The sequence below is a fragment of the Peromyscus californicus genome, unplaced genomic scaffold (genome assembly GCF_007827085.1).
Source record: "Peromyscus californicus insignis strain IS unplaced genomic scaffold, ASM782708v3 Scaffold_16__1_contigs__length_79575227, whole genome shotgun sequence".
Taxonomy (NCBI): domain Eukaryota; kingdom Metazoa; phylum Chordata; class Mammalia; order Rodentia; family Cricetidae; genus Peromyscus; species Peromyscus californicus.
In genome coordinates this window covers 35,407,277-35,421,803 of record NW_026294458.1, presented here as the reverse complement: position 1 = coordinate 35,421,803, position 14,527 = coordinate 35,407,277, and the positions used below count along the sequence as shown (strand labels likewise).

Genomic DNA, 14,527 nt, shown 5'->3' with positions numbered 1-14,527 from the left:
TACACAGAGAGACCCTGTCTCAAAAAACCAAAAAGACTGAAGCCTTAAAGCTTCCCCAGGAGATAACCTCTAGTGTGTGTGTGTGTCCATATCTGCTTATCTGTTGTGACAGATGCTCTCAGATAACACCACACCTTCTCAATCCCTGTTCTCCTCTGTCTTCCTCTACTGTGGAGGTTGAAATTTAAATTATCGGTATGCCAAAATCCTTGAACCTCGGGAGTTAAAGCACATGCCTATCATATAGCTGCTCCCATCAAATCCTCCTCCTTCCTCTTCTGTAGCCTGGGGGAATGCAGTTATATCAAGAATTCTTCAACCAGGAGAACAGAAAGGAACAGAAGGGCAAAGCTCAACCTTCAAGGAAGGGAATTACAGAGCCAGACAGCATAGATTTCTAATTACATAAACAACTGTCATTTGGGTATCACACGAGTCACCAAACATTTTCCTAACCGAGATGACACATACACTCAGTCTCTGTTGATAAAATACTTCTGATAGCTTCATGTCCAAAACCTAGCTCAGTACTTTATACCAGCAGCTAGCCAACTACAACCCACGGGCAAAACTCAGCCTGGCACATTTCGTGTAAATATGGTTTTAGCAGACCATAGTCATGCCAATTGATTTACACACATTTCCTTTCTAGAACAAAGGCAAAGCTGACTGGTTCCCAAGGTCTAACATATTTACTATATGGCTCAACAGTTTATGCAGCCCTGACTGTAGCCACTTTTAGAAATAGTCATCTACTCCCATTTAACATCTCTAAACCGATTCCCTATAACTAGACTTGATATTGTACACGGTGTAACGCTTTGTGTTTTAATATTAAAGGCAGGAAATGGATGTCTGCCAACTACATGAAAAATGCATCCTATTTCTTTTTATTTGCAAAGTGAATAACTCTGCATACAGATTTAATGATATAAGTCATGGTTGCTTATATTGATTAGCTCTCTAGCATTTATCAGGAGATGAGAAAACAGACATTCTTAATCAAGAATAATCACAGCTCTTAATAGTACAACTTTTAATTATACATGCTGATATTTCTAAAAGTTTTTAAAATAGAGATGGCATTTAAACATTAAGACAACAATGTATTTGCCAACATATGAAACTTTATTACTGAGCAGCACTGATTTCATCATATTTTTCAACATATGCATGTTAATCAATCAGTTCAGCATTCATTCTAACATAAGCCTGATTCTAAAGACTACAAAACTAATTTGGGCTTACAAGCCTTCCCAAAAATAATTAAATAATTGTGCTTCTCCTATCCTATCAAGCAAAGTTTTTCATGCTTTGATGACCTGCTAACATTCCAACATTCTTCCCCTGTGAAGTACAAATTTACACTTCCATATCTAGTCACACTATTAAGAGCTGAACTGTATCTTCTAAAGAGATAAGTGGCATTCTAGGCTCACGCTTACTTGTGACAATGACTTTACTTGGAAAGTGTCTTTGCAGATGTAGCAAACTTAAAATGGGTTATTAGGGCTGATCTCAAACACACATTGACAGGTGACCTTCTGAGGAAAAAGGTTTGGATAGAGAATAAGTTAAGGGGTAGTGGAGGGGGAGGGGAAGAGAGAGAGGAAGAAAGAGCGGGGGAGACACCATGTGATGGTGGAGGCAAGGACTGGAATACTACTGCTTCCACACAGCCAGGAAGACCAGAGCTATCAGAGTCTGCAAGAGGCATAGCAGCATGCCCTCCCTGAAGAGGTGCCCAGGGCAAGGCCCTGCAGATGCTTTGCTTTCTATTTCAAAATCCAGAACTGGGAGAGAAACAAATTCTCTTGCTTGAGCCATCCGGGTGGTTGCACTTTGTTATGGCAGTTGGAAGAAACGAATGCCACTGCCCATTTGTGGCTGCCTGTGTAAGTGATGGAGTACAACCCGGATCAGGTGTTTTGGACAACGCAGTTCAATAAGACATCTGACCATCGTTCAGTTTAACCTGGTCCTCCACTGTTCTACCCAACAGGACGAACTTCTGCTTGTATTATTTCAGTCTTTAATGAAGAGTCCTTTTGCTAATGACCTCCTATGTGTATCTTGCTGAGATGAGCACAGCCATAAACCAGTAATGTATGTGTGTTCACACAAACAAGAACTCAGGCCCAGACCATGTTAGCGGAACTGAAAATATTGAAACCTGAATCACAAAACTGAAGGACTTTTACTGCACAGCAGACAGCCCTGAGCTGTACTCTAGCTACACCTCCCCAATTAGTGCTGAATGCTAATCCCTTTGGGTTCCTGGAAACTCTACTTCATTGTTAAATCACTGAAAAGCAAGAGTCCTCTCAGGGTAGATAGCCAAGTACTCAGGGGCTATAGTACTATCACTGTGGGCTTGTCTGCTTTATAAACAGACTTAAATTAGCTTTGTAAGAAACTGCCAAAGGAGCTTTCTCTAACTAAATAACAAATCTGCCACTTGAAAGACATCATTCATCAACCTTCTTTGTGGGAGTGTTGTTATTATGAAACTAAAAACAGGCATTCTTTCTTAAGTGCTTCTGGATTTTAATTATCAAATCTGAACGTCACCAGATATTTACCGGCAGGAAAACATCAATTTTAATAAGCTGCCTTAAGACTGAAAAACATAAAAGGTATTCAACCATAAAGCCAAGTTCACTGGAGTCTTGTGCGTTTGTTAATTGTCTTCTTGCATAATGGTTATCTCTGGAATTTATAAACATTTTATAAACTGGAATCTGCAGGGTCAATGCCCCAATATAAAAATCCAGATAATGTATGTGTATAAAATATAATCTGACTTGAAAGGTACTAAAATAAGTTGCAAAAAAAAAAAAAAAAAAAAAAAAAAAAAAAACAAACTGTAAGGAACCAGAAGTTAAAGGCTGGATGATAAGAGGTTGGTGTGGAAATCAAATAAACCAAATAAGGAACAGATACATGGATTACATGTAAATATTTTATAAAAATGTTTTTAGGTGGAATTCTTTCTAAATAACACCTGAATCATTTTCTGTCCTCTTATATTTTGAAAAGAGGACACCAATGAAGAACTTGCAGCAAAATGGACAGTTTCACTTTTCATTTGAACACAAATCAACTGTCAACTAAAAATGTATTTTGTGTCTAGTAAACAAAGTAACAGGAGTGCAGTTAGCTACACACACTGGGCCATAAAGTCTTTTAACAGTCAAGGGTCTGCAGGCTCTCCTGCCCACACTAACAGTCTCTCTTTGTTGAACTCCAAAAACAGTTGTCCAAATAACTTTCTTGTGACCTCTACGTCAATGACGTGTTAAAGAAATGATTCCCTTCATTTTCAAGGCTTAGAGAAGGCTACTCATAACTTCTCAGATACATGAAATATTCTTCTTGGGAACAAATAAAAGGTTTACTTCACTCATTTACAGTTAACCAACCCTAGAAATAGGTTAAAGTTTCTTAAAAAAATAAAACTCCATTTCCTAACAGGCAGACATATTTCTGCATAGAATATTAATGTTTTAATTACCGAGTTTTGCATTTTAAAAGACAAAATGCCTGAAAGACAGACAAGTATATGAAATTTAAATAGTAAATATATTAAAATATTGGTGTTCAAAAGTAAATTTGTAGTCTACTTTGTTTCACTCAGAAACTGCATCTCTTTGCTTACAATTTGTATCTCTTTTCCTCACGAACTCAAGAAGGCTCTAATTTTGACTATTAGGAAGTAGAGATAGAGTTTATTTAAATAAATATAACCATTTCCTTTCATGCAGTTAAATAATAGATATTTAAGAGAACAGAAGGCATTTGATAGCAGGACAATTTATCCTCCTGCCTCGGCCAGTGCAGTTATTAGAACTACCATCAGTATGGGTCACTATGCCAGACCAAATTTAAACATAATACACATCACATTACTTTGGTTTCAAAGAATGATGACACAAAATAGCATGATTGAATGAAGCAGGTTTGTTTGTGGCATTGTGTCTCGTTAGATACTCTTTATTACTGGTATTATGGGGAGGATCGAAGGGCTACTTTGTTTTTTCTGCTTTTTTTTTTTTTTTTTTTTCAATTCAACTTTTAACTGTCTCTTCAAAAGAGCAGCTCCAAAATGTTCTGGAGAGCTATCTCAGATACCACAGCCTGGGTACAGAGCAGTGGTAACAAGCCCTTGAGGGGAAGGGTAGTTGATTAACATAGCAGACAGCAGCTTTTCCTTTGCTCAGCTTAGTCAGTGGACAACACAAATCTGCCTGATGTTTCTACAGTTTCAAATAAAGGCTAGCCTCTGAAAGGATTAAATTCTCTATGCTGAAACACACTCCCACTAAACCTTACTAAGCATGCACGTTATTATGTGAAACATGATAATACTGCTCCCTTCTCTACAAGCACTTGCTCCGTTCTCTGAGAGTGGATTTGTCTTCTATAACACTGGTGTACAAAGAATGAATGAGGGGCTTTGAAATGATACTAATAAGACAACATCTATGCCGTCTCTGTTTGCATTTTAAAGTTTTTATTTTCTCCACAGACAGACTTTCAAATGCAGCGCTATTTTTCTTCATCTCGGTTAACTTTGGGTTCTGTTTTGGTACCAAGACATGTGGGAGGGAAGGGCCTATATGGACCTGGCTCACTGAAGCAGTCCTAAAAAACATGTTCATAGGTCTTCCTATGTTGCCGTCCAATACCAGGCTTTGGACAGAAGTTGATTAATGTTTTCTTTACTGATGGAAGATAAAATTTACTATGAAAACAGACAACGGGAGAAGGGCCGGAAAATCACAGAAGAAAAGGTTATAGCCTTGCTCAGAAGGAATTATCCTCAGGTCTATGTGACGTTTGCCTCCAAAACACCAACCTGAGTCAGTGTCTCCTTTCCCCATCCTCTAAGCAGACTTCTCTCCATGCCCCTGCTGCCCACCATGTACACTCACACGCATTCTGTGTGTCACACATCACTATGTCATTCTTCCCAGAAACACCTGCTCAGAATGAGTTCCACACCCCGCTGAAGATTCATCAACTTAAGCCAGGGTGAGCTTCAACTGCTTCTCTAAAACATGAGTAAACAACACATGGGCAAAGTGACACAAAGGAGTGTGACTGTACTACTCAAAAAGCCTCGTGCCCTCCCCCGCCCTCCCCTGCCCTCCCAGCCTGCACATGCCTCTCCTCTGTCAGAAACCATCCCTCTGCCAATTCTTAAGGCAACAGCTTTCACTGCGCCTTAAATGTGTATTTCGGTACCAAATACATTTACCTAGCTATGATTTCGACCTCTCTCCTTCTCTAGTAGTAACTAAGAAATACAATGAAAGCTGTTTGCTTATTTTACATTTATTTTACACTGAATGTATGTCACATTAAGATGAAACTGCTTTAACAATCCAGGCCACTTGCTCTTTAGCAGTCAACTAGGAGAGCTCCAATTTCAGAACTGATACACAACATTTTCTGTTTTTTATTTACATTTAATTTTAAAACAAAGCCAGAAGGAAGTACATTATTGACACATCAGATACATTGACATTAAACATTTTGACACACACCCTCTCATCCAACACAACTTTACCCAATAAAGTAGAGAATCACTTGAAGCAGTGCTGGTTTAAGTTGTTGAACTCCAAAAAATTGTTTCTACTTCTGTTCTTCATTAATATTATTAATAATATTACCGTTCTCGGCAAGCCATTGCGGAATCAAAGAAAAGACAGGACAGAGGATTTATACGAGTCCCAATAACCAGTATGTCTGACACAATCAGTGGTCACTCTACTGAACAGCACAGTCAAACTTCCACAACAACATTCTCAGAAGTTTCCATAAGGTTCTACAAAGTAAAATGCCGCAGAGCTTCATGTGCAATAATATACCTCAAATAAGTTTGCATTTAGACTCCAAGGATGCTCAGCAGTGAATGTGCACAATTATATGACTGCCAGAGAAACAGAAATCAGTAGTCTGTGTCCTTGGTACCTATGCCAATGGTACATTATAAATTATCATTTGACAATTATCTAGCACAGAATTTGTACTTTATAAAAAGTTGGCTACAGACCATAAAAAAAGAGGTCACAGATGATAGTAAAATCCAACCAGGAAATATGCTATCCTAGCATACAAACTACTATATTTGACTTTCAAGACAGAATAATTAAATTTACTTGGATACTCAAACCATAGGTACAAATGCAGTTTACACAGTTGCCTATGCCTATCAAGACCAGAGAGTCTTACTTGACCTATCATGGTCTATGGAACTCTATACATAATCAAAAACATGTTATATGTGTCCTGTGATTTTTTTTTTTTACAATCAAAGGTGTAAATATAAAACAGACAATGTAGTAGTAATTATAAAATCTCTGTTGAAATAATAAAAACCTCAAGTTTCTTTTGAGGACATAAAAAGTGGGATACAAGTTCTCCACATCAATCTTACATCCAGCTAAAACACTACTTCTCTACTCAAAGTTCTAGACCTGAGAGTTACACACTTTGTTGGCATTCTGATATTAAAAAGTGACTTAACTGGAATGCCAAGAACTTTGAGGTTAAATCTGAACATGAATTACAGTGACACTTGTAAAAAGCAATTTGGTTTTAGTTTTTTGTTTGTTTGTTGATTTTTTTGTTTTGTTTTTGCTTTTTAGATCTGTGATACAAATACTATGTGAAAATTAAGGGTTTTACATCAACATCGGGATGTCAAGATTTTGGGCCATCTTTGAAAGCCTGTAAGAATAACAATCTCTATGGGCTCTCTCTACCTTATTGCTGGAACCTTGTGGCAATTCAGATTTTCATTGATGGAGCTGGAGTTTTGAGCTTTAAAACTAAATGGCAACCAGGAAATTCCCTGCCCTCAAGATAGATAAACTGTCTTCCAAGAACATCAAGTGAGGAGCCCAGAATTACATCATCAGTTACACTCTGCAAATAAACCAGGGTTGTGAATGAGTTAGAAAACATTTGAAGTAAACATTTACGCCATTTTACCTTTGGCAGAGGGCTTTGCTATGCCTTAACTTGATCGTTTTACAAGCTCTGTGTATTTGTTTGGACAGCACTCACAAACAATTCCAGAGCCCCCATACCAAGATAACTAAATTTTCCATTATACAACCCTAAGTCATCTCAAACCAAATGAGGTTATGTTTTCTGATATAAAAGAAACATTACATATTTCTTAGAGGTTTTCTTATTTTAAGGAACTCAAATTCAGAGAGGTAAATGAATTCATCCAATGCTAGGACATTATAAATCTTAATTCATACTAGTTTTCAAGGTGGAAAGACTGTTACTATCAGTGAATATTCTAGGTAAATTTAAGATAGCTCAGAAAAGGGACAAGCTATCAGTTCCCTTATCTAGCTTAAGAGAGAGACTGAAATTGGAAACCTAAAAGACCAAGCAACAAACATCAATTCCCTTACACAAAGAATCCTGTTAGAGAAACCCAGCATCCTGTTTGAAGTAAATATTTAGCTACTGGCAGGTCTGAAGGTCACTGAGAGACTCCTATCTCATAATCAGCTGCTTGAAAACCAGAATGACATTCCCCAGTAGCATCAGAAGGCAGAGGCAGGGGATCAAGAGTTCAAGACAAGGCATGAGTGCATAGAAAGTTTGAGGCCAGGGCTGGAGAGATAGCTCTGCAGTTAAGAGCACTGGTTACTCTTCCAGAGGACCCAGGTTCAATTCCCAGCACCCACATGGCAGCTCACAACTGTCTGTAACTCTAGTTCCAGGATACTCCACATCTTCACACAGACAAGGCAGTCAAAACACCAACGCACATAAAATAAAAATTCAAAAATAAAATTAAGAACAGAAAGTTTGAGGCCATCCTTGTCTACATGAAATCTTATCTTTGAGAGGGAGAGATGGGGGTGGGTTGCAGACACAGAGAAAGACAGATAGAGATACCCAGAGAAAGACAGAGAGCACAGACAGAACACACATGGACTACATGGAATGAACTGTATCATATAAGCCTTTCCCTAGCCAGTGGATCTAAAATATAGTATCTCCAACACCCGATGCTGATGGAGATAAGCACCAAGAAATGTCACTCATTATTGGTGGGAATGAAAAACAATACAGTCACTATGAAAGTCTAGAAATTACAAAGTTAAACACGGGGAAAGTCATGTAATCTTACAACCATGCTCCTGTTTCCACAGATGAACTGAATGTCCTGAGCAGCTGCAACAAGAGCTGTCCCAAGTTTAGGCAATCAAGGTACCCTTCAACATGAGAGTGGGTGTAAAAACAAACTGTGACATAAGCATACAATGGCATATTCCATAAAATAAAAGGTGAGTTATGGAGCTATAAAAAGACCAGCAGGAGGCCAGTCTGAAAAGTTAACTTATTGCACACTCACTAGCTTGAACATTGAGCATTTTTGCCATTTTGTTTGTAATTTTTAGCCTTTAACAACTGAGCCATTCCTCCAGCGCAACATAGGGATTTTTTATGGAGTATGGGTAGATACACAACAAATATATATTTATAAACCATAGAACAATGAAAACGAACAGTAAACTCAAATACAAAGTGATCAATACTGATTCATTGACAGTACTGTGGACCACACTAATGCAAAGATGGCTTTGTGGTGAAGCTTCATTCTCAAGGCTGAACTTGACCACATCCATCACAAAGTAGATACTGCTATTATGATCTACAGAAAACCTTGATGCCACAGGGATGGTAACAAAATACACAGAAGCATACAGTGATGGCTCCATTCATAGAAATGGAGCTTTCTGACGTCTTCTCGTACAATGAAGAATTGGGCTCACCAGACCCTTGGCTCTGCTCACCTGACATTCCACCTGTCACCTTCTCCTGCCTCCTAGACCCTCAGCCCTTGGTGTTCGGGGGACAGTACAGGAAGAAGAAGGTTAACTAAAGATAAGATGCTAGGAATACGGCTTCAGAGTCATCACCCATGCTAGAGCGGAAGTTTGCAGTGAAGCTCTCGTAATGGCTGTCACCCAACCTCTATACACAAGCTCAGTAATCACACTGGTTTACCAAGCTGGACTTAGGTGGAATTGTTTCCTTGTCCTGTCAGTGGCCTATCTGGGGAGAAGAGGTGCTTGTTCATACATCTTGAGGAAAATTCACACAAAAGATATAAACTGGAGAAGATTACTTGCCTGGGAGGAAGGAGGATGAACTACTGTAAGCAGTCTTCCTGTGAAACTCAAACTACTCTAATCAGTAGTCTACAGAAAAGCATGAACACTGGCTCAGGTTCAGCTTTCCACCTAAACTTATGCCAAACTTAAATAATGTGAAAAGTAGATACACAAGGAAATGACATATTCCTCCAAACATAGTCATGGCACTTCTGATCACTCTGAGGTAAAAAGCAACATAAAGAACAGGAAATAATGAACAGCAGACATCCGACATGTGCTCACCTGTCCTGTGACTGTTCTTCATACATCCTCTCCTTGCCTTCTTTAAAGAGCCGTATCGCTCGTTTGGACTTCTTCATTAGACTATCAATGTAGATTTTAAAATATTCATTCTCACTCAGTTGAGCAAGCTTCTGGTTGTCATCATATTTACTCAATATAAGTCGCAAGTGCTGATACGTATCAGGTAAAATGTCAAGTATATATGGTGGGCTATTTTTCAACTGCAGTTTGGGATTTTGGCACAATCTTACCTAAAAACAAAGAAAGAAAAAATATTTTATGGGAACTGTAATACTTTCTCTCATAGAAAAATGATAAAACGAATAGAACTATGTCCCCTTTCTTTTCCACAATGTAATCTGTACTTGGAATTACTGATTCAGTTTACAAAGCAGCAACAAATACTTTGCTCGTACTATAACCGAATCCTATCTCTTATTCCACGCAGGCTTTCCTATATCACATCCTCATTTTCAACCCTAACATCATGATTATCTTTTCTATAATGTCCTAATGTATAGAGTTTAATAGAATTCCAGTATCTTGCTCACTAATCACCTTATAATGCCGATACTCTTTTTAATGAAAGCAAGTGACCAATGAATAGCTAATTTTAAGACACAATTTTACTCTATTAAATTCATGGTGAAAGCTATTTCACAGATTTTAATTAATATTTTGATCCATTGTTTCTGAACCCTGAGGAGAATTTTTTAGCAGATATGTAATTTTAACAACTGAGTTATTAAGCAGTTAAACAGGTGTCAGGTCTCAACAAGTCTTTCCCCCTCACAGTGACTAGCAGGCCTATAAACATGTGACGCATACCGTTCGGTCATCCCACCAGGTGCCACCCAGTCACTGGAGCATTGAAGAGTAAGTGCCTCCTGCAGAACTGAAAATGCTTTCTACCAGAAAAAAAGAAGTGATAATTCAAATCTACACTGCAGTCACTCTTTTATGTTAATATGACTTAGCCAGTAAAAAATAGACCAGTTCACTCTGTCCCTAGGACTAGGGGTATTGGGAACCCACCAATTCATTAATTGTAAAAAGATCTTTGGGTATGCTTTACTTAGGTATGAAAGCAGTACTCACGAACTCTGAATTTCTACCTGCAGGAAGATCTATTATGTCAACGTAGCACAAGGCCCTGAGTCTCTCAGACATGTGGCCTTCCTTTAGATTGTGTGCATGTTTTGTTCTTAGAAAAGATTTCAGAGCAAGGTATTTTAAACACAATAAATTAACAACCTTGTCGGCTTCCTTCCCATCATACTGAACCTCACATTTGATTGGCACTGGAGTGGCCAAAGGACATTTCTGGAACCTGGCTAATAGGAAGCTGAGTTAGAGAGACATTTAGCATGGGTTTAGAGGCTTTGTATGCAAAGCATACAGTCATTTCCATAAATAGTAAAATTATGGTTGGCAGGCTGAAATAAGCCAGACAAAGAAAAATCCTGTGTGATCTCATTTATATACAAAATCTAAAAATGAAGACGCGAAGTAAGTAGAACCAAGTTGAAGGGCAGGGAGAAGAGAAAGTGGGGAAAGCAGGTCAAAGGGCACAGAGTGCAGTGAAGGAAGACGACCAGGTCTGGAGACCGAACTTAGAGTGCAGGGACCACGTCAGCAGCATCACCCTGCACACACACCCAAGTGGCTAGGGTAAAGGGCTGCAGACACTCTCACCGCAAAGCAAAGTGGACGCGTTTACTCATTGGACTACAGTACCTCTTTCTCTTCATAGCTGTATCAAAATCGTGTGCTAGAAACACTAAAGATACACAATACTTGATGAATGGAGTATTTTTTTTTTAAAAAAAATATAGCTTCAGGAACACACAAGTATCATAAAATTGACCATCCTGCCATGGGGCCAGGGAGGTCTACTTTCGTATGCCATCCAAATGGCCTCGTGGAAGCCAGGCTTGGAACACCATGTGGGTAACAGAAGAGGCTGAGAGCAAGAGGCGGTGTGTGAGACAGGGTGCAAATATGTTCATCAACATGTGCGGTCTTGGGAGCTTTTCAAATTTTTAATTTTTTTTTTCTTATAACTGTAAGGAAAATTCTCCTTCCTAATCAAGCTTATATAGTAATGTAGCTGGGACCCTTCAAATAATAATGGTTTCAGCTTTCAAAAAACATACACCTGCTTCTGGCCATGCACAAAAATGCTGTGACAAACAGAAAATGGGTGAACTGTACTAATTTCAGGAAGCGTGAACACAAGTAAAAATTGGTCAACAATTAGTGAAATAAACCACCCTCACATTATCACATTTCCTTCTGTGAAGATACCATCATAGATATATATGGCTTTTGTTATTGCTATTGTTGTTTTTCGAGACAGGGATTCTTTATGTAACAACCCTGGCTGTCCTGGACCTCACTTTGTAGCCCAGGCTAGCCTTGAACTCAGGGATCCACCTGCCTCTGCCTCCCAAGCGCTGGGATTAAAGGCACAAACCACCACACCAGGTTCAATCATGGGTTTTTTGGTGGTGGTGGTGGTGGGTTTTTTTTTTTTTTCCTTTGTTTTTTTTTTTTTTTTTTTGTTTTTTTTTTTTTTTTTTTTTTTTTTTTTGTAAGAAGAAAACTCTGGCTTACATTGTCAGGTATCGACCTTAAACAAAACCAGTTCCCACAATGACCTGTTGTATTATCCTATTTTCTCCCCCTGTGTACAGTTCCTAAGTCAGAAGATTTTACAACATAGTATACAACTAGTAAATAAAACGGTATAATTGATTGAAAAGAATCTATGTATCTATGTATACACACACACACAGACACACACACAAACAAAAACTTTTGTCTTTTAAATTGTGAATCTAGCCTTTAATGACAGAACCACACACACACACACACACACACACACACACACACACACACACACTTTATATAAATGGTTTGACTGTGTAATATGCTTAATTTTCATAAGTGAGTTCTATAGGTATATAATTAACAACCCAGAGGTAAGGGCTTGACTTAAGTATAAGAACATTACTTTAATCCTCCAGAGCTTTCTCGGCAAGGGTCGGGTGGACTCTCGCTTATTAAATAACAGCAGTCTCTCTAGAGTGAAAGGGCTGACAGAGCTGGCACAGACGAAGAGCGGCAGCTCACTCTGCCGTGACCGTGGACCATGTGTCAATGATTTACACACCTAGGACACAGCTTTTCAACTATTTGTCGACTTATGTTTTTATTATAGTGTGTGTGTCTGGTCTGTGTCTGTGTGGGTCTGTGTACATGTGCAAGGGCATGTGGGTGGAAAGCAGAGAACAACGTGATAGAACCAGCTCTCTCCTTCCACGACGTGGGCTCAGGGACAGAATTCAGGTCACCTGCTCGGCTGCCAGCATCTTCACCCACTGAGCCACATCTTACCAGCTCCAGTTTTTCAAGTCTTGACAGTTAGCACGAGCACACATGAATTCCAAGCTCTTACGGTGGACCCAGCTGAATTTCAGCAACATGTCCTTGTAAAACGTCACAGATTGATATATTATTAACTTGTAAAGAGGGGACAGGGTAGCTTCAAATTCATTTGTTCCATTGGTTAATCTGTTAACTATTTAATAAATAAAAATATCAGGTACTTTTTAGATATTCCAATTATTTGTTTTTAATAGATACTTTTCAATTTTGTGGATATCTAATTCACTATTCTCCAAATGACATTTTTCTCACTTGCTTTTTTTTTTATTGTAATTTCATGTGGAAAACACACTGCTTGATTAAAGGACAAAACTCTCTGAATAACTTCCATATACCAGGTACTAAGCTATGTGCCAGGAAATTACGAATGAGTAGAACATACTTCCTGCCTTAAGGAGTCTGGCAAACGAGACCCTGTTCTATATAATTAACTTAGGAGCAATGTGATTCTTGCTGGAAGGGATCTTAGAAAAGATCTCATCCAATCCATTCATTTCCAGATTTAAAAAGCTAAGAACTACAAAGATTAAGGGACAATTAAGAAACCATAGATCCAACACAAGAGCCTGCATCTTTTGAACCTCAGGCCCCTGCTTCTTCTGAACCTTGGACCCCTGCATCTTTTGAACCTCAGGCCCCTGCATCTTCTGAACCTCAGGCCCCTGCATCTTTTGAATCTCTGGCTCCTGCATCTTCTGGCCCTTGGGCCCCTGCATCTTCTGGACCTCGGGCCCCTCACCTTCCTAACTATATCACAACTAAATTAGAATTAGGCATATAATTAATGATTCTCTTCCAAACTCATTACCACTTTTATTTGATTCCATTTGTAAATTTACATGAACTTCATGGTCCCTTTGTTAACTCAAGAAAAGTAAGTATACATGCCAGGCACTTTGGGGGCAGAAGGAAAGCAAATGATTAATCACAGACATGGAGTTTTCTAGTGGGAAAGGCTGATGGCATAAGAAAGAATTACAAAATTCAGAATTGTGGTGAAGTATGGAACAAAGCTCTAGGGGAGAGAATGAGCAGCTAAGTCACATTCCCAAGGGCATCAAGAAAAGCATGCCTAAATTTGCAGAAAGGACTATTCCAGGTAAATCATTAGGCAAAGGCTTAAGAAACACCTGGATAAAGAAGAGGTTCATGCAGCTGTGCTAAAGTGTGGAAGCACAGGAAGGCTGTTAAGTATACAGTACAGAAGACCTGAAGAAGGACTAGAATCAGTTAGTGTACCAGGACCCTGCAGGCGACACTGTTTTCAGAGTTCACCCAGGAGAAAGTAAACTGATGGATATGAGCTACTGTATGCCTTTGAGAGTGCAGTCCATCAGCTGGATTACTGCTAAACTCTGTGATTTATGACCGCTCCTGCCCAAAATGAATACTCCTACCCCAGGACGATGACTTCTAAGCAGGTCAAATTCAATCCCATTCAATAAATATGTATTAAGTGCTTGCTATGTGCAAGGAACTACAAAGCCAAGTAAAGAAAAATAGCTTCTCTAAAAACAGTCTATTAAGGGGGAGGGGGAATGAAGCTTGCCACAAGGTTAAAGCTCTTCTAGAAACACCTAGGCTGCACCTACAATGAGAGCTGGTGGCTGTACAACAGAGATTTCACAGAGAAATAAACC

General features: G+C 38.9%; 1 protein-coding gene across 4 annotated transcripts in view; it reads right to left on the bottom strand.

Annotated features, from left to right (window-relative positions):
• Cblb (Cbl proto-oncogene B) overlaps window positions 1-14,527 on the bottom strand; it is a 188,027-nt gene that overhangs the window by 162,497 nt on the left and 11,003 nt on the right. For all 4 annotated transcript variants that reach the window (XM_052740864.1, XM_052740866.1, XM_052740865.1 and 1 more), the window contains exon 3: window positions 9,438-9,688. In XM_052740864.1, coding sequence (XP_052596824.1) covers window positions 9,438-9,688 — 251 coding nt within the window. The remainder of the gene's footprint in view (window positions 1-9,437; window positions 9,689-14,527) is intronic.